The sequence below is a fragment of the Bubalus bubalis genome, chromosome 15, assembly GCF_019923935.1.
Source record: "Bubalus bubalis isolate 160015118507 breed Murrah chromosome 15, NDDB_SH_1, whole genome shotgun sequence".
Lineage (NCBI taxonomy): Eukaryota > Metazoa > Chordata > Mammalia > Artiodactyla > Bovidae > Bubalus > Bubalus bubalis.
In genome coordinates, this window is record NC_059171.1 from 71,531,866 (window position 1) to 71,555,127 (window position 23,262).

The 23,262-nt window shown below is 45.5% G+C and overlaps 1 protein-coding gene across 10 annotated transcripts in view; it reads right to left on the reverse strand.

Annotated features, from left to right (window-relative positions):
* ASAP1 (ArfGAP with SH3 domain, ankyrin repeat and PH domain 1) overlaps positions 1 to 23,262 on the reverse strand; it is a 339,709-nt gene that overhangs the window by 73,315 nt on the left and 243,132 nt on the right. For 9 of the 10 annotated variants that reach the window (XM_044928833.1, XM_044928832.1, XM_044928834.1 and 6 more), the window contains 4 exons: positions 10,249 to 10,323; positions 9,717 to 9,766; positions 4,600 to 4,729; positions 3,122 to 3,207 (listed from right to left, as the gene is read on the reverse strand). In XM_044928833.1, coding sequence (XP_044784768.1) covers positions 3,122 to 3,207; positions 4,600 to 4,729; positions 9,717 to 9,766; positions 10,249 to 10,323 — 341 coding nt within the window. Of the gene's footprint in view, positions 1 to 3,121; positions 3,208 to 4,599; positions 4,730 to 9,716; positions 9,767 to 10,248; positions 10,324 to 17,941; positions 18,159 to 23,262 lie in introns of those variants that run through there. The other variant, XM_044928841.1, reaches the window with a different exon arrangement.

Below are 23,262 nucleotides of genomic sequence, written 5' to 3' on the forward strand. Positions count from 1 at the left end.
CATATTAATGGAGCATCTATTAAATGAATGACTGTGCCTTTGGGCAAGTTACTGATCTTTTCTGAGCTACAATTTCCTGATTGCTTTTGATAAATTCTAGCTGTTATTATCTGTAAGATGAAAGATGATAAAGTAATGTGCGTAAGTGCTCTTGAGTCTGCAGACCATAATGATACTTGCCACTGCTAGAAGGGGTGGCTAAGCAGTAGAATAATACATTTGTCTTGGAAACAGCATGTTACTGACAATGTTCATGCTGGCAAGTGAGGAGTAATCGGTGTGGGCGAGCTGAAATGAGTGACACGAGTTCTTTTCTGCTCCCTTTATTTTTCCACGGCAGCAGCTGTATGCCTGCCAGGTACAAGCACTACGATGAAAGATTATCAGAGCAAATTCATTTTGGAGCTCCACCTGACTTTATGTTAAAAAAATCATTTTGAGAACTGGAATCAGGCTCTCAGAATATGAAATTTCTCTTTTTAGATCTAAGTAGAATGCTTTACAGGTCCACTCTACATCTGTTAAGGGTTTGGGGAGATTGAATTAGGAAGAAGGAAGACGAGTCCTAGAAAGAAAGCTCCACTGGTCTCTCGCTGTACTGGCATCTGTGAGGCTCAACCTGGGGCGGCCAGGGTCGGATTACAGCATAGCCCAGTTCTACTGCTGGATGTCTTTGAATCGCTCTCCCTGCAGGGAGGTGTTCAGTGTGCAGGGTTTCCTCCTGCTGATCTTTCTCCGCCCTGGGGTAGACGCTTCTACCAGGCTCCAGGGTCCAAATGCCAGCCTTCCTCCAAGTCCAAGTCCAAGAGCCCCCACCGCCTTCAAGGAGCCCTCAGCAGTCTCTGTAGCCAGAAGTCTGTCCTCCTCTTGATTCTGTGTGTTATCAGTCATTTTCCAGCCATGTGATGATTCTTGATGGGCCTGACTTACTTCCTGCATCACACAATGAACTCCCAAGGGCGGAAGCCTTGTTACGTCACTGCATCATATAACCTAGCAAAGTCCCTGGCTTCTGCTAGGAGACTGATAAATATTTGTGGAAGGAGAAAAATACAAGAATCAAGGGAAGATGTTCTCCTTTTCACCTTTACCAACAAAGGCTAATATATCTTAGTTTACATAATGTCTTATTTTTGGAAAACTCCTGTTTGTTTAAGTAAAATCCTTCTACATGACTTACAGATTTTTGAGATTGAAAGAGATTTCTAAAATCAGGTGAAATCAGACTTGCTGCTCAATTGCTGTAATTGAGAGACAGCATCAAATCCTAACCACTGGACCACCAGGGAGCATCTCAAATATTGTGACTGAGAAGACAGAGATTCACTGATTTCTGCACAAGTTTCAAAGAAAGATCTGTGTTGAGGAAAACTATAACTGATGAAAGATGAAAGACTCCCCCTAAACTAAAATCAGGGAGCACCACTACACATTTCAAAGTTTCTTAAGCACCCTGCTGTGATAAGAAGGCAAAGGTTAGTCTGGGTATTCAACATGAGGCTTCTGCAGGTCAAATTATCTTATAAACATGAAACTGTTTCCATTTCACTGTATTATTCTTATATCTGAAACTTTCATAGAAAGTAGAATTTACTTTGAAAAGAGTAAAATCGAATTTATGTAAATAACAAGTTGATTGTTAAAAGTTTGATCTTCCTGAACAGAAACAATCCTGGATAATAAAAATGGTTCTTAATTCCATTTTGAATCACCTGAGCAGCAAACAGGCACAGTGCAGCAGGCATATGCATTTTCTCACTTAATTCTCGCATCTTCCCAAGATCTGAGGTGGGTCTACTGCAAACCTTAACCCCACCTGACCCCACCTGACCGATGATACTGCAGTTTAGAGAAGCGCCTGACAAGGATCACATGGTTACCAGAGCCTGGATCTGAAGTCCCCTATCTGCCCCACTCAAGCCTGGTGCTTTTCCCATCACGTTACTGCTGCCTCCCTTGAATGTTTCCGTTGAACACAAAGGTTTTCCTAGGTATGATATTATAAAAAAGAATACAAGAGATGACCAAAGGAAATTACAAAATTTAACTTCTTAGAGAGTCAGCATCTCATCTAGTATAATACTAACGACTTTTAGTCCAAGTATAGACCACTGCTTATGGACTGCTAACGACAGTAGTCTACATATGAGTAAGTATGAGCGCTGCCTGGGCCATTTTGGAATGTCCATGCACTATTTCTCTCTAAATTCCACGGATTTAGTACAGACTTGAATAGTAATCGGTACATTTGCAGGCAGAAATTCTACCATAAAACCCAAGAAAGCTAACCCAGAAAGCAAAGGAGACGTGATGAAGCCAACGTGGTGCCACAAGCATTCTACAAGGGTGGCCCTGCACCACAAGCCACAGCGGGGCCCGTGTGGACAACCATGTCTCCCCAAAACACAGCAGCAGCTACACAGGAACTCAAGGATGAACACCAAGTACCGCCAGCGTCCAGCGTATTCAGTTTCACTTAATTTAAAAGTGAAGTCGCTCAGTCGTGTCTGACTCTTTGCGACCCCATGGACTGTAGCCCACCAGGCTCGTCCGTCCATGGAATTCTCCAGGCAAGAATACTGGAGTGGGTTGCTATTTCCTTTTCCAGGGGATTTTCCTGACCCAGGGATCAAACCCGGGTCTCCAGCATTGCAGGCAGATGCTTTACTGTCTGAGCCACTAGGGAAGCCCTTAATTTGGATGATGCAAAAAAGGAAACAAAAACAGTCCCATGTAGGAATATGTTGTACAAACGACCCAATAACAGGTAAAATGCCAAGTTAAGTGGGGGAGGGAGGTTACTAGAAAGGCCTCTTTAGTAACAAAGTGACACAGCCGCCGTGCATTTGTCACGATAGCGCCACGGGCTGTCAAGGCCAATGCCAGAATCTGTAAGACGGCATTTAGAGAGTCCGAACAATTGCCCTTAATTCGAGTGACTGATTTACAGAAAACACGGAAGGTGGAAGACAAAACCATTTCTCAGCATCTGGCCATAGAGGGTCACGATAACAACTATGCACAGGGAACAAATGGAGGCCAGAAAGGAAAGCAGCAGCAAGGTGACCACATGACGGAGCCTTACATGGGCTGATGATTACGGCTGCAAGAGTCCACTTACTTGCACTGTGCGTGATAATACTTTATCAGGTTCTGCAGCAGATCCACACCCTTTTTGGTCTTGATTTCATTAACTTTAATGAGATACTGTGGAAATAAAACAGAATTGGACGTTGATCATTACAAAGAAGGCTCTCTGGCATGGGTATGGGTGCCAGATCACTGATCGTGAGTCTGCAGGAGGCTGGGCTGCAGCCAGACAGTGTGAGCTGACTTAGGCAATGCTGATCCGACAGTCACAAGTGTGCAACACAAACTGATTAGCATGTTAGCATTTTATAAATGCTTAAGATTAGTTTACTAGACAAGCGGAAACCAAACACAGCAAAACATTCTGGAATAATGGATTATCCCACCCCCCACCCCGGTTCAGTGGATCTCAAACTCATCATTCACATGGACAAAACCTGAAAGACGGACTGAAGGACAAATGGCATTCTCTTTAAGGAAACTGCTCTAAGATATTCAAACATTCAGACCAAAGAGGTAAATTGGAAAGTACTTTAGGTACTAAAAAGGGAAAGGAAAAAAAAAAAATAATGCACTTGGTTGCTTAGTTGCTTCAGTCGAGTCTGACTCTCTGCGGCCCTGTGGACCATGACGGCCCGCCAGACTCCTGTGTCCATGGGATTCTCCAGGCAAGAACACAGGAGTGGGTTGCCATCTATGCGCTAAACATTACTGGCTCTGATTTTCACAACTGGCCAAGATTTTCTGTTGATGTTGTTTGCTTCTTGTTCACTTGTTTATGGTGTGAAAGTGCTCATGAACAGATAAGCTCCCAGAAGGAGCTGAAGGCTGATGAGGGGGGTCAGAACAGAAATTTAAAAAAAAAAAAAAATTAAGGAAGAAAAACTTGAAACTGAGAAAATTCTATTTACTTTAATATTTTCTGAAAACTGCCACAAAAAAAAATTCCATTACTCAGTATCAGAATGAGTTGGTCTCTAGGTCAAGGAATGCCAGTGTTCAATGGGAACCCAGTTTGAGAACCACTGCTCTACATCTACGGTAACATGCTTTTCATTGCATCCCTCCCCCCCCACGAATTCAGACTTTCCTAAGACTACTTCATTTCAGTTTCCATTCAAACTGGACACAGGGTTAAAAACAAAACAAAACAAAAAACCATGCTGTACAACCTGTACTAGTTAAACTTAATATTCACCAGTGTTACCTCTCACCCCGTTTTGTTTTTTTTTTTCCACACTCACTCACAAGCAATATTAAAGTTCTCACCAAAGAATCCCGTTTTGGCTTAAAGAGCCCCCTAGGACCCGGGCTCAAAATATGAGACAACAGTGAGACGGCGGATCCCAAAAGGCTTGGAGAAAAGTGGAGATTAGAGAGTCCTTGAGAAACGGTCCCCTCCTGTGATCATCAAACCACAGCCCGCGCTTAAGCATAAGGACGGCTGACCAGCAGGAAAGGCGAGCGGGAACCGCACCCGAGGTGCAGGGTGCGCTCGGCCGTCCTCACCTCGCACATCTGGAGCTGGAAGAGGCGCCGCTCCTTCTCCATTTCCTCCGCGATCTCGGCGCCGGTGATCTCCGTGCGGATCATCCCGTGCTGCTTGGCGTGCTCCCTCTTCTCCTTCTCAATTTTGGTACTGTAACCGAAGCAGACGCCGGCATTTAAAAACCAGAAAACCAGACTCCTGTCCTTAAGGACAGCCATTGACTCTTTCTTCATTACTAGAAGAGGCAGGGACTCTTAAACGGACAGCATCGATCAAAACTTGAAAATCTTAAGTTCAAAGAAGAGTCAACACATTGTATGGATTTCCGAGGACACTGCCTACGTTTTAACTTTGATCTCACCCTTGAGAGGGTTCACGTAAGTTCTCTTCCATGCTGGCTGGCAGCAAGTCACTGTGACAGTCTACTTTTTCTGCAGTAAAGCACTTTATATGATGCAAAAGAAATCAGGAGGTTGGAGGCCTCAGGCATATCTTGATTATTAATAGACTATAAGACTTGAGAGTTATTTCAAGAGTATATAATGGGTCTTTGGAGGCATGCACAAAAGTTAGCCAAAGGTAATATTCAATACTTCTCTAAACATAGGTTGTTTTTCACTCTCTAATGATGTTTTAGTTATTTAACCACCTGGCAATGGATTGTACACAGTCAAGATTTAGGAGAAGTCCAAATCTCTTCTTTGGAATGCTATGAAAATGTTCTTCAATTGGGAGAGGGCCAGGAGGGAGCCAAAGAAATAAGCACAGAGAAAGCACATTAAACCAAGAGTACCTCAGGGAGATGCTTGGCTACAGCAGATAATATTTTGGTATCGATACCAATGGCCAAAGCTCTTTTTCTAAAAATCCATTTAATCTGAAAGCTGACTTCTAATTTCTTTCTTTCTAACTCAGACTTTCTTAATGACTTCTTCATTTCAGTTTTCATTCGACTGGTGGTGGTTTAGTCGCTAAGTCGTGTCTGACTCTTGTGACCCAATGGATCGTAGCCTGCCAGGCTCCTCTGTCCCTGGGATTCTCCAGGCAAAAATACTGGAGTGGGTTGCCATTTCCTTCTCTAGGGAATCTTCCCGATTCAGGAATCAAACCTGGGCCTCCTGCATTGCAGGATTCATTCAACTGGACACACGGTTTAAAAAAAAAAAATGCTATATACCTCAACCAGTAAAACTTAATATTCACCAGTATTATCTCTCACCAAAATTTTTTTCCCCACATTCACTCAAAGTGACATTAAAGTTCTCACTAAAGAGAGCCTATCATTTATCGTTGTGAAAGCAAAGACTGACCTAGCCTTTGAGTTTTCTTTTAAATTGCGGTGGTGGGAAATCAAACCCCAAGAAAGCCAATATCTTTGCCAACATACAACACAGTAGAAAAATTGAGCCATCAACTCAATGAAAAACTTACAAACTGGGCTGAGATTCACTGTAATACCCCAGTGTCTGGCATACCTAAGCAACTCTTCCATCATGCACCTCTCCAGGGGATCTTCCCAACCCAGGGTTAGAACCCCAGTCTCCTGCATTGCAGGCAGATTCTTCACCAGCTGAGCCACAAGGGAAGCCCAAGAATACTGGAGTGGGTAGCCTATTCCTTCTCCAGCGGATCTTCCCAACCCAGGAATCAAACCAGGGTCTCATGCATTGCAGGCTGATTCTTTACCAACTGAGCTATCAGGAAAGCCATCAGAGAAGAGGTGGTGTGCTCACAAAATACTGGGCCTACCATGGCAAGGAAATAGGTCTACCACTAGGGGGAGCCCCAGGGTGAGAGCCGCTCTGCTGACATCTCTTTAGTCACTCACTTGTGTCCGACTCTTGTGACCCCATGGACTGTAGCCCACCAGGGTCCTTTGCCTATGGGATTCCAGGCAAGAATACTGGAGTGGGTTGCCATTTTCTTCTCTAGGGGATCTTCCTGATCCAGGAATCGAACTTATGTCTCCTGCATTGCAGGCAAATTCTTTACCAACTGAGATACGAAGGAAGCCCCTCTGCTGACATAGGGGGCCCTGGAAGGATGTCTCCAGGAGGGCAAAGGAACTGACAGAGAATTTAATGATAATTGATATATCATCACCATAATAATATACATCATGCATTTGCTCAGCAGCAACATTAATAGGTATTGGACATCTGCTAGGATAATAAGAGTTTACAACAGATTCATGTACAACTAAGTACATGAATAAATGAGGCAATTGCTTCATTAAGAAAAAGCAAAAAAAAGAGAGTGGGAATTCAATCATAGCATACCTTCAGACTGACAATACATATTTATTTAATACCTGAGCCCTTTGTAAGACATATCAATAAATGGCCAGTAAGCAAACAAAGAGGTGATTCACTGGTGATCACAGAGATGAAAAATAAAAACAAAATTAAGATGGACAATCTCAAATGCTACTGAAGATGTGGAACAATGAGAACTTCCATACAACGATGGTGTAGTAAAAATGGGGCGACCACTTTGGAAACCTATTTGGGAGTTTTAAAAATGAAATTAAACATTCATTTACCCAATAACTCAACAATTCCCTCACTAGATATTTATCTAAGACAAACGAATCCACATTTGGACAAACGTATCCACAAAAAGACCAATGCATGAATGTTCAGGGCTTCCCAGGTGGCGCTAGAGGTAAAGAACTGGGCTGCTGATGCAGGAGACGCAGGAGACGTGGGTTCCATCCCTGGGTCAGGAAGATCCACTGGAGGAGGAAATGACAACTCACTCCAGTATTCTTGCCTGGAGAATCCCATGGACAGCCTGAGCACATATACATGTTCAACAATGCATATTTATACTCATGAAAATGTAATCACTGACAACTGGCTTAAAACACAAATCATTGTATTTATCTTATTGTATGAATGAGGAGGGGTTGGGGTGGAAGAGTGATGGGGATGGTTGTACAAGGGTGAGAAATCCTTACCTATCACGGCAACACAATACAGATGAACCAAGAAGGAACAGCAAGAGAAGCCTGAGGGGTGTGGGGAGAACTCAGGAGCTCCGCCCTCCTTGTAAGGACTCAGTTCTAGTTCCTTTCTGCTGTGTGCAGACGCCCTTGGGCCTGGCAGTCCTGTGAGCACTCAAGACCCACTTGCACAGGGCAGGACACGCGGGCCTGATGCCGTGGCCCACGGCCTTCACTCACCCCGGCTGGCCATTTCAGGAACCCGTCAGTTCTCAGCACCATTTGCCGCCGTCACAGCACATCAGAAGCATTCCTTAGGCAGCAAATCCTCAAGGATGCGCGTATTACATAAGCAGTTACAGAAGTGGTGTCGGGGAAAACATTTTAATCCTGAATTTGTTTTTCTTTGGCTTGTGTTTTCACTTTACTGTTATTGCTGCCTACCGAAATGCTTTTATTCTCTCATGTTTATAGTTATCTAAGTTTATAGCCAAGATGTTTATTAAATGCTTTTAAATACATTTCTCCTCCCATCCCACCCCACCCCACGGCCTGGTGGTATAAATGTCTCAGAGTACTAATAAGAATCACTACGGATGGTGACTGCAGCCTTGAAATTAAAAGACAATTGCTCCTTGGAAGAAAAGCTATGACCAACTTAGACAGTGTATTAAAGACAGAGACATCATTGCCAAGAAAGGTCCATCAAGTCAAAGCTATGGTGTTTCCAGTAGTCATGTCCGGATGTGAGAGTTGGACCATAAAGAAAGTTGAGCACTGAAGAACTGATGCTTTCGAAATGTGGTACTGAAGAAGACTCTTGAGAGTCCCTTGGACAGAAAGGAGATCAAACCAGTCAATCCTAAAGGAAATCAACCCTGAATATTCATTGGAAAGACTGATGCTGAAACTTAATACTTTGGCCACCTGATGCGAAGAACTGACTCATTGGAAAAGACCCTGATGCTGGGAAAGACTGAGGGCAGAAGGAGAAGGGGCAACAGAGGATGAGAGGGCTGGATGGCATCACCGACTCAATGGACATGAATTTGAGCAAACTCAGGGAGACAGTGAAGGACAAGGAAGCCTGGCGTGTTGCTGTCCATGGGGTCACAAAGAGCTGGACACGACTGAGCGACTGAACAACAAATAATAAGAAAGGGATGTGGAAGAACGACCCATATAGTGTGAGGATGAGCCAGGTCTACACTGAGGTCTGATAGGCAGCGTCTCCCTGGTCCCATGTGATCACCCCAGGATGCAGGCTTCTGGCTGCAGCCATGCTATGCTGTTCTGGGGTCACAGACACCAGAGGGGAAGCCACACTTACTGGCCTTAGGACCTTCCGCAGCCCCTTAGCCTTTCTAAGCTTCTGTTTCCTAATTCACAAATAGGCAGTCCAAGGTGCACGCTGAGAGAGTGCTGTGAGGAGGTCATGCATGTAAGGCATTTTGCTCAGGCCCTGGTGGGCAGACGGACGTTACAGTTGTTTTGTTGCCAAGTCATGTCTGACTCTTTGTAACCCTGTGGACCATAGCCCACCAGGCTCCTCTGTCCCTGGGATTCTCCAGGCAAGAATACTGGAGTGGGTTGCCACTTCCTTCTCCAGGAGATCTTCTTGACCCAGGGAAAGAACCCATGTCCCATACATTGGCAGGCAGGATTCTTCACCATGGAGCCACAACACAAACAGTAGCTGTTTTTTTATTTCTGAGTTGCCATGTTATCCAGAAATGGGTAAACGGTCTATGCTGCTGCTGCTGCTAAGTCGCTTCAGTTGTGTCCGACTCTGTGCGACCCCATAGACGGCAGCCCACCAGGCTCCCCCGTCGCTGGGATTCTCCAGGCAAGAACACTGGAGTGGGCTATAGTTATGCACTAACTATAATGAAAGAAAAACTACAATAGTCATAGACCTATAACTTGACCATTAGTATCAGCCACGGACGCCAAAATAATCGAGAATGAAAGTACATCTCACTCTAGACAACCAGCATGGGAGGTGAAACCACTTCTAATCAGGTCAGCATACTCAGCCTCACGGCCCTTACAAGGATTGACCTGGCAGGGTTTTTCTCCTGAAGGAATTAGTTCAAGACTCTGTCCTTATTTTAGTTATTCTTTTTCTTAGAACACTTAAAACAGTAACAACAACAAAAACAACAACAACAACAATAAAAAAAACACACTTACAACTTCGTCTCATAATCTTTCCAAGCTTTGTCAAATGGCTTCTTGAGATCCTTAGAAAAGAGAAAATAAAATTGAGATTAAACGTGCTTTTGCTTCAAGGTGAATAATTTTCAAATCACATCTTAGCAGAGACAATTTCCGTTACAGGACACTGGAAACTACACAGGACGCTTTCAGGCACACCACGTGACTTATTACAGCCAAGAAAGCTAAGAAAGTTGTAGCTCAAGTGTTCCCAGTCAAAACTACGAGGCAGTACCTGGTGGTTCTGAGAGGTGGGTCCACTGGGGTGGAGCCCAGACTCAGCACAGACCACCCCCGCCCACCAATCTTCCCGACAGCATCTCATCTTGTTTCTCGGTCAATAACACTATGTGAGTCGGTGTGTTTCTTCTAATGACCGCCTTCCAACAACACTTCATGCTGAAAATGTTCAGAGTGCCTTTCAGATACCAGTGCCACTAGGATCTTCAAAGACAAACCAGATCGATCCTTTGAAGCTGAAGTGAAAATCGAATTTTGGAACACTCACGCCTTTGACTCCCTTCAGGTCTCCTTTCAACAAGGAATCCAAGGTGAAGATCACATTGTGGCTCAGGCCCTGGAGCTGAAAAGCAAAGACGGGAGACGGTTAAAAACGGGAGCGCACAGGGAACCGCAAAACCAGCTGATGCTCGGTGAGCGCCGTCGCCCCCACTCAAGTATAGACGCGATGAAATGAGGGCAGAGACCTCGATCGCCCTGCTCGCAACTGCATCCTCAGCGTCAGTGCCCAGGTTCTGTTGAGAAAGAAAGCTGTTCAGGGGTTCCTTGGTGGCGCAGTGGGAAGAATCTGTCTTGGAATACAAGGACACCGGTTTGATGCCTGGTCTGGGAAGATTCCCACACTTGCAGAGCAGCTAAGCCTGCTCACTGCAACTACTGAGCCCGTGCTCTAGAGCGCACGAGCCACGCTACTGAGCCCACGGGCTGCAACAACTTAAGCCTCTGCACCAGAAAAGAGAAGCCACTGCAATGAGAAGCCCGCTCAGCACGATGAAGAGTAGCTCCCGCTCACTGCAACTAGACAAAGCCCACGTGCAGCAGCAAAGACCCACCACAGCCAAAAAATAAACAGATCTGTGCGTTTCACAGTAGGTAAATTTAATCCCAATTTTAAAGAAATAATGTAGTCTCCTAGCCATCTAATTTACTGAAGTGATGTAAAAGTTGCTCTGTTGTGTCTGACTCTTTGCCACCCCATGTATACAGTCCATGGAATTCTCCAGGCCAGAATACTGAAGTGGGGAGCCTCTCCCTTCTCCGGGGATCTTCCCAACCCAAGGATTGAACAAAGTTCCATTGCATTGCAGGCGGATTCTTTACCAGCTGAGTCACAAGGGAAGCCCTAATTTACTACTTTTTAATAATCCACCTGCTGATGCAGGGGACACCGGTTGGATCCTTGGCCCAGAAAGATTCCCACATATGCCACAGAGCCACTAAGCCCAGGCACCACAGCTATTGAGCCTGTGCTCGAGAGCCCACCAGCCCCACTACTGAGCCCACGGGCTGCAACAACTTAATTAAACCCCTGCACCCGGAGCCTGGGCTCCACAACAAGAGAAGCCACCGCAATAAGCCCGCACACCTCAACTGCAGAGTAGCCCCTCCTCGCCGCAACTGGAGAAAGCCTGTGTGCTGCCACGAAGACCCGGCATAACCAAAAATAAATAAATTTAAAAAAAAAAGCAAACAAAAGAGAAAACTACTTAGCAAGTGCAACCTACAGCTGGAGGAGGGGTTTTCAGTGTTCTGGGGCAGTGGCCTGGGTCTCCTTGATTTTAGGGTGGAGCAGAGAGAAGTCCACAGAGGAGAGAGGGGGGAGGACTGTAACCAGCTGGGGAGCAGGGGCGCAGGGGGTGGGAAACCAAGGGGAGGACGGTCTAGTGTGCACACAGTCAGGAGAGCCAGGGCTGAGGAGAGTTTATGATACAGTCTGTCTTCAAGGAGACCCAGGCATCTCGGGGAAGTCAGTTTCAGCAGCGTGCAACCAAGACGCCAGGGACCCACAGCCCTGGTTTCACATGCGGAGGCCATGGCTTCCCTCATTTGAGAGGTCATTTTGTTCACGTTCAAGTGTATTGTCAGGTCGCCCAGCCACCCTTCCATAAATCATTGACCAAGTACCTATTCCATGACACCTGCGATGCTGGGGCTGAGAAAGGGGTGCCGCGATGTCTAAAATGCTGCCTGCCTCTAGAGAGCTCGCACCCGGGGGGCAGACACAGTCAGCACGCAGCCAACCTTACCAGAGAATGATGCCACGTGTTTATCAGCAGCGGAGGGAGAAACCGGTGTGTGAAGGAGCAAGGCTGACGATTACAGGCTCTGTGTGGGACCCTCTTAACCACATCTCTAAAGTGAGGATGTTACAACCTGTTGCAGGCGGCTGCTGTGACGATGCAGTGAGTTCACCCACGGGGAAAGTGCTAGTATGTTCCCTGGTACTTGGGAAAAGCTGAAGATGTGTTTACTTTGGAAATCCTACGGGATGTTAAATACGAATGAGGGCAATGTGGTGCTGAAGCTGCAACTTCAATACTTTGGCCACCTGTGCGAAGAACTGACTCATTGGAAAAGACCCTGATGCTGGGAAAGACTGAAGGCAGGAGGAGAAGGGGACGACAGAGGATGAGATGGTTGGATGGCATCACCGACTTGACGGACATGAGTTTGAGTAAGCTCTGGGAGTTGGTGATGGACAGGGAGGCCTGGCGTGCTGCAGTCCATGGGGTAGCAAAGAGTCGGACATGACTGAGCCACTGAACTGAATTGAAGGCAACGTGGGAGCAGAGGCGGAAGGGCAGGGCGGAGAGGTCTTCTCTCCTGCCCGAACACCTCCCTAGCTTTGGCCCGAGGTTCTCATCCAAGGTTTCCTGTAGCAACAAGTCACTCCGCGTCCTGCCCTCTCTGACCACCAGTGTGACACACGAGGAGTTTCCCACCACTAGAGGGCTTGGACCAGAAACAACCAACTCTCTTTTTTATTTCAAAGACAAAGAGATTCCTACCAAGACCATCTCACCATCAACCATGCAGAGGAACAGCTGGGCTGGCAGGCTAGATGCACAGTCCTCATTCCGGGGGGGGATCTGGGGTGCTGGATCTCAGGGCGTGGGGTGAAAACGACCTCAGATATTATAACGGTTTATGGCTTTCCAAAGGGTCACAGTATGTAAACTGAAACAGAATACCATAGTGTTCAAATTTCATGGGGGAAGTTATTAGGAAAGAAGTAAGCTTCCCTGGTGGTACAGTCTATAAGAATCCGCCTGTCAAAAACACTCTCTGACATACATCACAGCAGGATCCTCTATGACCCACCTCCCAGAATATTGGAAATAAAAGCAAAAATAAACAAATGGGACCTAATTAACCTTAAAAGCTTCTGCACATCAAAGGAAACTATTAGCAAGGTGAAAAGACAGCCTTCAGAATGGGAGAAGATAATAGCAAATGAAGCAACTGACAAACAACCAATCTCGAGAATATACAAGCAACTCCTACAGCTCAACTCCAGAAAAATAAATGACCCAATCAAAAATGGGCCAAAGAACTAAATAGACATTTCTCCAAAGAAGACATACAGATGGCTAACAAACACATGAAAAGATGTTCAACATCACTCATTATCAGAGAAATGCAAATCAAAACCACTATGAGGTACCATTTCACACCAGTCAGAATGGCTGCGATCCAAAAGTCTACAAGTAATAAATGCTGGAGAGGGTGTGGAGAAAAGGGAACCCTCTTACACTGCTGGTGGGAATGCAAACTAGTACAGCCACTATGGAGAACAGTGTGGAGATTCCTTAAAAAACTGGAAATAGACCTGCCTTATGATCCAGCAATCCCACTGCTGGGCATACACACTGAGGAAACCAGAAGGGAAAGAGACACGAGTACCCCAATGTTCATCGCAGCACTGTTTATAATAGCCAGGACATGGAAGCAACCTAGATGTCCATCAGCAGATGAATGGATAAGAAAGCTGTGGTACATATACACAATGGAGTATTATTCAGCCATTAAAAAGAATACATTTGAATCAGTTCTAATGAGGTGGATGAAACTGGAGCCTATTATACAGAGTGAAGTAAGCCAGAAAGAAAAACACCAATACAGTATACTAACGCATATATATGGAATTTAGAAAGATGGTAACAATAACCCTGTGTACGAGACAGCAAAACAGACACTGATATATAGAACAGTCTTATGGACTCTGTGGGAGAGGGAGAGGGTGGGAAGATTTGGGAGAATGGCATTGAAACATGTAAAATATCATGTATGAAATGAGTTGCCAGTCCAGGTTCGATGCACGATACTGGATGCTTGGGGCTGGTGCACTGGGACGACCCAGAGGGATGGAATGGGGAGGGAGGAGGGAGGAGGGTTCAGGATGGGGAACACATGTATACCTGTGGCGGATTCATTTTGATATTTGGCAAAACTAATACAGTTATGTAAAGTTTAAAAATAAAATAAAATTAAAAAAAAAAAAAAAAAAAGAATCCGCCTGTCAATGCAGGATACACGGTTTGATCCCTGGTCCAGGAGGATTCCACATACTGCAGAGAACTAACCCCATGTGCTATGAACTACTGAGCCCAACACGCTGCAACTATTGAAGGCCACAACCCCTAGAGCCTGGGCTCCACGAGAGAAGCCGATGCAGTGAGAAGCTGGCACACCGCAACTAGAGAGTAGCCTGCCCCGGGCACTCTTCACAACTAGAGAAAAGCCCATACAGCAACAAAGACCCAGCACAGCCAAAAATAAGTAAGTAAAATTATTAAAAAAAAATAATAAAAATGCTCCCTGGGATGGAGGCTTGCAGGTAATAATGAAAAAAAAAAAAAAAGAAAGGTGAAAAACACTGGCCTTGGATCTGAGATGGGGAAAAATAAAGATTAAGAGGATTCACTCTCTGTCCTGGACAGATAGCTAGAATAATATTTTGTCCTGAGTCCTCAACAATCTCATTCCTGGGCCACAAGCCCCCTGCATCCCGCTACCCTGTGGTCTTGGCACTTGGGGTCACGTCCACCTTGTGTGGACGGTGCTAAGTGAGGTAGGGACCTCCATTAATCAAGGCAGAACCTACCTATCCCCTGTTTGTGAAGATCCTTGCATTACTTTCTTCTCAACCTTTATCACCCTAACCATTTATACATGTATTTGTTTCCTTATGTATTTTGCTGTGTTCCCAACTTGAATGTGGGCTTCCCTGGTTGCTCAGATGGTAAAGAATCCGCCTGCAATGTGGGAGACCTGGGTTTGATCCCTAGGTTGGGAAGCTCCCCTGGAGGAGGGCATGGCAACCCGCTCCAGTATCCTTACCTGGAGAATTCCCACGAACAGAGGAGCCTGGCGGGGTATAGTCCATGGGGTCACAAAGAGTCAGACATGACTGAGCGACTAAGCACAATTTGAATGCAAACTCTGAGAGTGTGGTCTGCGTGTTCACTGCTATGTTTCCAGAATTTAGAACACTGCCTGGCACCCAGCAGCTACTCACCAAATATTTTCAGAATGAAGGAAACACAAAGTCACCTGTGTACAAGGTTCTTCTCTACAGGAATGTTCAGATTGATGGCAAGTTTAGTATTTATTGGACTTCCCTGGTGGCTCAGACGGTGAAGCATCTACCTACAATGCGGGAGACCCGGGTTCAATCCCTGGGTTGGGAAGATCTCCTGGAGAAGGCAATGGCACCCCACTCCAGTATTCTTGCCTGGGAAATCCCATGGATGGAGGAACCTGGTAGGCCTCAGTCCATGGGGTTGCAAAGAGTCAGATGTGAATGAGCAACTTCACTCACTTCACTTAGTATTTATCAGTAGAGGACCAGTTAATAAATTATGGGAAGTTCTACACAATAGCCGTAAAGATGATAAAGTTTTTTTACGTCTGACTTTGGAAATGCCTCCAAGATAAACTGTTTTGTGATAAAAGCAAAGTGAAAAACAGTATTCATGATGTATGAGGATTTGTATGAAAAGAGGGAAGAAAATACAGCTACGCTCAAATCACATCAGAGAGGACACAGACTGCACCACTGACGGTCCCTCCGGGTGGACACGGGTTGCAAGAGAAGCCTTTACTGTGCACCTTCTGCATCTGGGGGAGGTGAGGACAGGGATAACCTGGCCGGTGCTATTGATTCAAGTAAGGTGAAAATTCTAAAACAGAACATGAAGAGACAGTGATTATAAACCATTTTGAACTATGAGTCCCACATCAAGGCTTTCACCAAGGCCCCTTATCCTTCGGGAAATAAAAGCAGGAAAAAACAAAAAATACATAAATGTCCTTGCCACTTTGGCCTGAAGGCTGTGTTACAAAATAACAATAAGAGTCATGAAACTCCTGGTTTGTACTGAATTTGAAGGCTGTTTGGAAGGAAAAGTCCCTTAGAAGCCAGGTACTGACCACACAGCGAACGCCAGCCCCACGCTCCGGCCCTGTCATCGTGCTGAGGCACCGGGCAGCGTGGTGGACTGTGGTTTGCAGTGATGGAAAACCCCGAGACTTAAGAATTTCTTTGTGGTTATCTGCACATATACTCTTGGGGGCTGATAAGAAACCAAGAAGGCAAAAATACCACATATTGTGAATTCAGAATCTTTCCAGTGATGAGCCTATGAAAAGGCCATAGGAAAAAACAAATTTAAACGTACACAAACTCTTCTTACTTCCTGGGAAAAAGTTGGTTCATTTACAGAAACTGGCAAAGGAGATTGTGTGAACAGTAACTATTTATTTTTATAAAGATAGGGAGAGAAGTCAAAGAGAGAGCAGAGCAATCTCAAGAGAAGTAAACTTTTAGGACATATTTGGGCAAAACTAAACTTCCTTCCTGGGATTTCCCTGGTGGTCCAATGGTTAAGACTCTGAATTTCCACTGCAAGTGGGCCTGGGTTCGATCCCTGGAAGGGAAACTAAGATCCCACCTGCCACCTGCTGCAGCAAAAAAAAAAAAAAATTAAAATAAATAAGTAAATACATTCATGACAGAAATTTTAAAAGAACAATTTCCTTCCTTGGCCATCTCAACCAATACTCTCAGATATTTTAAGGCGTTGCTTGTGTGACAGAGATGGATCAGGTCGCTTCACAGTTGTAGGATTCTGTCATTTTCCTTTTTTTTTTTTTTTTGCTAATTTCCCAGCTCTTTCAGGAATCCTTTTCATGGCCTTGGCAAACTTTTCATTGCAAAGGTATATATAACAAAAGCACCCCATGGGCAACGCAGTCAACGTGACACAGTAATAATATGGGTGGACAGACTTCTGGTATCACCTTCATAAGCCTCAGGGTTTTAAAAGAAGCCTTTCAAATCCATCATATAATCACTTCCTATTTATTTTACTGAGGTCCTATTGATTACTCCACTCCCATTTACTCCCAACCCATTTCCTTTATCAATAAAGTTGAACTAACATAAGCTCTTTGTGATTCAAGATTACATAAGGTGGAAGGGCATGTTTTTAAAAGTACATCTTTTCCATTTTATTAAGCGCATAACACACTAAAGCCCATTTCAGGAGTGATGTTTAGTTGTGGTAAATACTTGGGCTTTCCAAACAAACTGTTGTTTGTTTCCTTCCTTACAAAAGGGCAATTTCCCCTGTGAGCACACATATCAAGCCCACCAAGGAACCCGGGGTAAATCAGACAGGGAGTGGCTGAGGGCTACCATTCTGCACAGTGATGCAAAAGTAATTTGTTTAAGCACATAAACTATGATTAATATTGGCTTTGAGAAAAACATTTTGCCTACAACTGCTTAAATGCTACCAGACATTATACAAACTGCCCTTGTAATTCCAGCCACTAGAAAAGGCTTCATGAACGGTTTTCCTGGGTATAAAAACACACACACCCCCATGCCCTTAGTTTTTCTTTACCCCTGTAGAGCTTTGCTAGGAAATGATCTTGTTATCTATTTGCTGATTACCGCCTATCTTTTCTAGAAGGTATGCTTCCTAAGGGGAGGCGGCTCCTCTGTTTTGTTCACTAACTGATCAGATCCCAACACAGGAGCCGAGCGGCAGCTGTAGGTCTTCACACTCCAAGGCAGCTGCTGGCTGGCCAGTGTGGGCCTGGCGATGGGGTGGGGCAGTGACTCAGCAGCGCAGCTCTGCAGACGGTACCCCCAGGACACCTACAGCACCAACCTGCACATGCGACTCTGTCAACGAACGAGGACGTAATCCGCTTGCTTTGTCATCCTGCATTACTTCTGACAACCCCTCTTCACTGCCCACTGGTTTCTCTTTCTCTTTCCCCTCTGCAGACAGAAACAGTTCCTCTGAAAGTAAGGCTAATGCGAATCTGCTGACTTGCTCAGCACATTGGAAAATCCAATTAAAGTAATGAGCCAGCTCCCAGCCGTTCTGCCGTTCTGCCGAGGTTCCCTGGTATAAATTAGGTCTTCTGGCTCGTGTGTTAACTCCTTCCTGCCCTGCAGAGTGACTCACCACCGTGAAGCTGTTTTACCCTGGTGCCCGGGCATCAGGCCGTCTTCCAGGGCATTTAAGATCCGGAGGAAAGAGTTCTTGGCAGGAGCCGCAAGGCATGAGGCCATGCATCACTCCTGGCCTGTGGCTTTGGGAGAACCGCCTGACTTGCTGACTTGGCTCCCTGATTTGAAAATGGGCGTCCTGGCGCCTTCCTCTACGAGCCCAAGCCAGTGTGCGGGGACCAGGGCCTGACGCCAATGAAATTCTTGCTTCACTGCAGACACACAGGGTTGCCTGCTTCATTGGCGGCTCCTGAGAACCATGCAAGGTGTGTTCAAACACTCTATTAAGTGGAGGCATCAAACCACAAACCAGGTCTGACACTAAAGGTAATGAACTGTTTACCTCACTGTCTTCTTAGAGGTATCAGAATGCTTTGAAAACTACGATATACTATATATGTGAATGAACAATCGTTATCAGCTATTACTAACCTATTAAGCTAAGGGAACGATTGAGGGCAGAAGGAGAGGAGGGCGAAAGAAGAGGACAGGCCTGGATGGCATCACCGATGCCATGAACTTGGGCAAACTCTGGGAGATGGTAAGAGACAGAGAAGCCTGGCATGCTGCCGTCCATGGAGTGGTGAAGAGTTGGACACAACTTGGCGACTGAACAACCACAAAAGCATATTGAAAAGCAGAGACATTACTTTGCCAACAAAGGTCCGTCTAGTCAAGGCTATGGTTTTTCCAGTGGTCATGTATGGATGTGAGAGTTGGACTGTGAAGAAAGCTGAGCGCCAAAGAATTGATGCTTTTGAACTGTGGTGTTGGAGAAGACTCTTGAGAGTCCCTTGGAGTGCAAGGAGATCCAACCAGTGCATTCTGAAGGAGATCAGCCCTGGGATTTCTTTGGAAGGAATGATGCTAAAGCTGAAACTCCAGTACTTTGGCCACCTCATGCGAAGAGTTGACTTGTTGGAAAAGACTCTGATGCTGGGAGGGATTGGAGGCAGGAGGAGAAGGGGACGACAGAGCATGAGATGGCTGGATGCCATCACTGACTCGATGGATGTGAGTCTGAGTGAACTCCGGGAGTTGGTAATAGACAGGGAGGCCTGGCGTGCTGCGATTCATGGGGTCGCAAAGAGTCGGACACGACTGAGCGACTGAACTGAACTGAAGCTTTATTTTATTTGGTTGTATATGCATTAAGGGGAAACAGATTCTGCTCAGAGGTCGAGGGGTGAGAGGTAATGATGCTTCTTCATCCACTGCTCAGGGCTTTGTAAGTGCAACCCTCACAGCCACCAGAGTGCCCTGTGCGCACATGGTCAACCGGGGGACGTGCACTCGGCCAGGCTGCACTCGGGCAAGGCATTCAAGGCCACTCCACACGCTGCCAAGGGGGCGTGACACGCAGACACTGCCTGCAATGCATGCAAAATGCCTGGCACAACACAGACTCTTAATAATAAAATGTAACCCCGTTTATTTTCTTAGAATTCTTTACACATGAAAAGCTCAGCAGTAATGGTGGAAAAAAATCTAATGATAGCACTTCAGATCCTGAAATAGGTCTTCTGAGGCTGGAGGAGTGGAGGGGAGACTCCCAAGTGTCCTTCAGATTACACCACTATTTCCTTTGGTAAGTTTCAGAGTGGTTTCCCTGCTTCATCCTCCTATAAAACTGCAGGATAATGTACCATGTTATACCCTGCTCTAACCTAGGCAGCCTGAAATAGTTACTAAAATGACAGATGGCATTGTGTTTAACAGATGTTATCTAAAATTACTGGGGCTTGCCCAGGTGGTGCAGTGGTAAAGAACCTGCCTGCCAATGCAGGTGACACAAGAGACCCAGGTTCAATCCCTGGGTCGGGAAGATCCCCTGGAGGAGGAAATGGCAACCCACTCCAGTATTCTTGCCTGGAGAATCCCATGGACAGAGGAGCCCTGTACAGTCTAAAGTTATTGCTTGAGACAACTCTCTTAAGATGAGCCTTGGTCTCACCCAATTAATGAGGAAACAGGCTGAGAGAGGTTAAGCCACCTGCTCAAGGTCAAATGGTAAGTAAAGGGGTCGGTCAGCATATTAATGAAGGTTTTCACTGACTCCAAAGGCTGTTCCCTTGTGCTGTGCCACACTGTCAGACTGAGATTTTAAAGTGCTTATCAGACCACATCAACCTCTTCCCAGTGAACTGGCTTCACGCGCCCCCTCCCAGTGCAGGTTGGCCCCCGCACATGTCCTAGGCTCCCCCTCCAGGTCCCACAAGCCTTCGACCACTCCAGGCCTCCTCCGTTTCTTGACCCATCACGTTCTCTCCACCGGGTACCTGCTGGGCCTTCTGTCGGGACCACTCTTCCCTCTGGCTGCCAGCAAAGCGGGCTTCCAATGTCCAGGCCACTTCCTCAGGGAGGTCCTGACCGGTCTAGTTCTAGACTGATCGCTTCTCCCTAATCTCCCATTACTCTCAACCAGGCAGATCAGGTTCTCTTTCAGGACAGTCTGCATTTTAGAGTCAGTTGTTTGTGTTTTTTCACTTTCTGGAGCAAAGCTTCTTGAGGACAGGGGCTCTGACTGTTTTGTCGACCACTGTGTTACATCAAGTCCTCAGCATAGACACAATATATATACGCCGAGTAAAACACTTGTTGACTTGAGTAAACGGATGAAAAAATGAGATTGACCCAGGCTCCCTGCATTGGGAACATGGAGTCTTAGCCACTGGGCCACCAGGGAAGTCCCTGGGCAGCTCTGCTTTAGGGAGCTGTAGGCTTCTTACGAAACAAAGGTTCTTAGGCTACCATATTTTACAAAACGGGAAAACATTTTCAAAGTATATAAATAAATGAAGAATGGAGTTATAAAACAGCACTACAGTATGAGCCCAGTATTGTTTAAGTATTGTATGATATGTAAAAGGCAAAAGAAGAAGGGGACGGCAGAGGATGAGATGATTAGATAGCATCGCTGACTCAACGGACATGAATCTGAGCAAATTCCAGTAGCGAAGGAGAGGGGAGCCTGGAATGCTGCAATTCATGAGGCTGCAAAGAGGCGGACACGACTCTAGCAAATCAACAACAACAATTGTATGATAAGAACTAGTCACAGGAAAACAAGATGTATGTACAGACAGAAAAAAAACGTCAGAAGCTAGCTTGCTAGCTAGTTCCCAACCCCTTAACGATAGACTGTAAAGTGATTGGTGATTTTTATTTTACTCTTTTTCCCCCTGCATTTTCCAGGTTGTCAACAATGAACTGGCTATTACTTTTACATAGGCTGTTATTAAAAAGAAATTTGACACAGAACCACAAGAGGGCGATATAATTACCCAGACGCTTATTTCTCATTTAACTTACTTATTATTATAAGATACAAAGCAGGTGGTGTGTATAAAAGTAAAAATAATTAATAAGGCAGTGGATTTGGATGACAAATGTTGTATCTTCTCTATAACACTAGGGAGGGCTTCCCTGATGGGTCAGTGGTAAAGAATCTGCCTACAATGGGTTGCAAAGATCCCCTGGAGAAGGAAATGGAAACCCACTCCAGTATTCTTGCCTGGGAAATCCCACAGGTTACAGTCCACGGAGTCGCAAAGAGCTGAACACGACTTAGCAACTAAACAATGACAACAACATATCACTAGGGAACCCGGCCGGGCTCTCTGCCCAGGACAGCAATTCTTACTAGTGGTTCCCAATGTGCAGTCCTCGGACCAACAGTGTCAGACCAGGTGGGAACCTGTTAGAAACAAAATCTCCAATCTTATTAATCAGACTCGGGGAGGGGGGCAAGAGGGGACCAACAACCCGCTTTTAAACAAGCTTTCTTGGGAAGATCAATGCAAGGGCAAGTTTGGGCCCTGTGGCCTTAGCTGTTCAGAGTAGAAGGAAAACCAAAGTTCTGTTAGAGAAGAAAGCCCTACAGCCAGAGAGTGGGAACCACTCGCCTAAGGCCTGAGGCATAATTCCTATGAAGAAAGAACAGAGGTGAGTGAGAGGTGAGGAGAACCAAATTCCCACTTTAAGCTGAAGGGACTGGGAACGAGCAAGTCTGAATTTAAGCAGAAAGTACAATTTTACTGAAATTTTTGCAGAGAAAACTGGGTATGTGTAGGAGTGTCAGGGAATAAGAGAATACCTTAATGTAAAATAATGCAATTATATTTTGTCTAATTCAATTTAAGTAAATGACGGGTTAGATTTAACATCATTTCCTACATCAACAGTGAAACTGAAAGCATGGTTTTCCTTTGTACGTGTGGCACCTTTCCTTTGCATTATGTGATTTCATCTGAGGATAATAACAAGAAAAGGGAGGGGAGGGCAGCTAAGATTTACAAGATCGAAATACGTGAGAAAGCAAAAGAAAAAAGCCTGTATAGGTACGCCTTGGTTTCAAAGAGTCAGGCCGACCCTAAGGGCTTCTTTATTGTGCTTGAGATGATTAATCAGTTAGTTCGTGGTCAACCTTCAGACCTTTAATTTCATTTCCATGCATGCCACCTATAATCTGCTACGTTTAAACTAGAACAAAACCATAATGAAACTGACATCAAATCACCTTTTCCTTGCCTTCCTTGAACATCTTTATCACACATTACGGGACATGTTTTACAACAAACTTTTACTTAGGAAGAACCTTGTCAAGGCAATTTAAGACAGGGCTCACCACGTACTGGGAGGACAAGGTGATGCCACTCAGCAGACAGGTTCTGCCTTCATTTCCCTGGTCAGAAAACAGGCATCTGCTGCTCTCTTTGCCTAGACCACCATGCTCTCTCGGCTTGGTCCACATCTCATACGTTTTAAGACTCACTTCACTTGATCTTCAATGAGTATTTTAGAATTCAAAGAATTTCTCTAACTCAGGGGTCCCCCAAACCCTGGGCCGTGGACTGGCACCAGGCCGCACAGCAAGAGGAGAGCCACAGGCTAGCAGGTGAAGCTTCGTCTGTGTTTACAGTGGCTCCCCACTGCTCACATTACCACCTGAGCTCCGCCTTCTCTCAGGTCAGC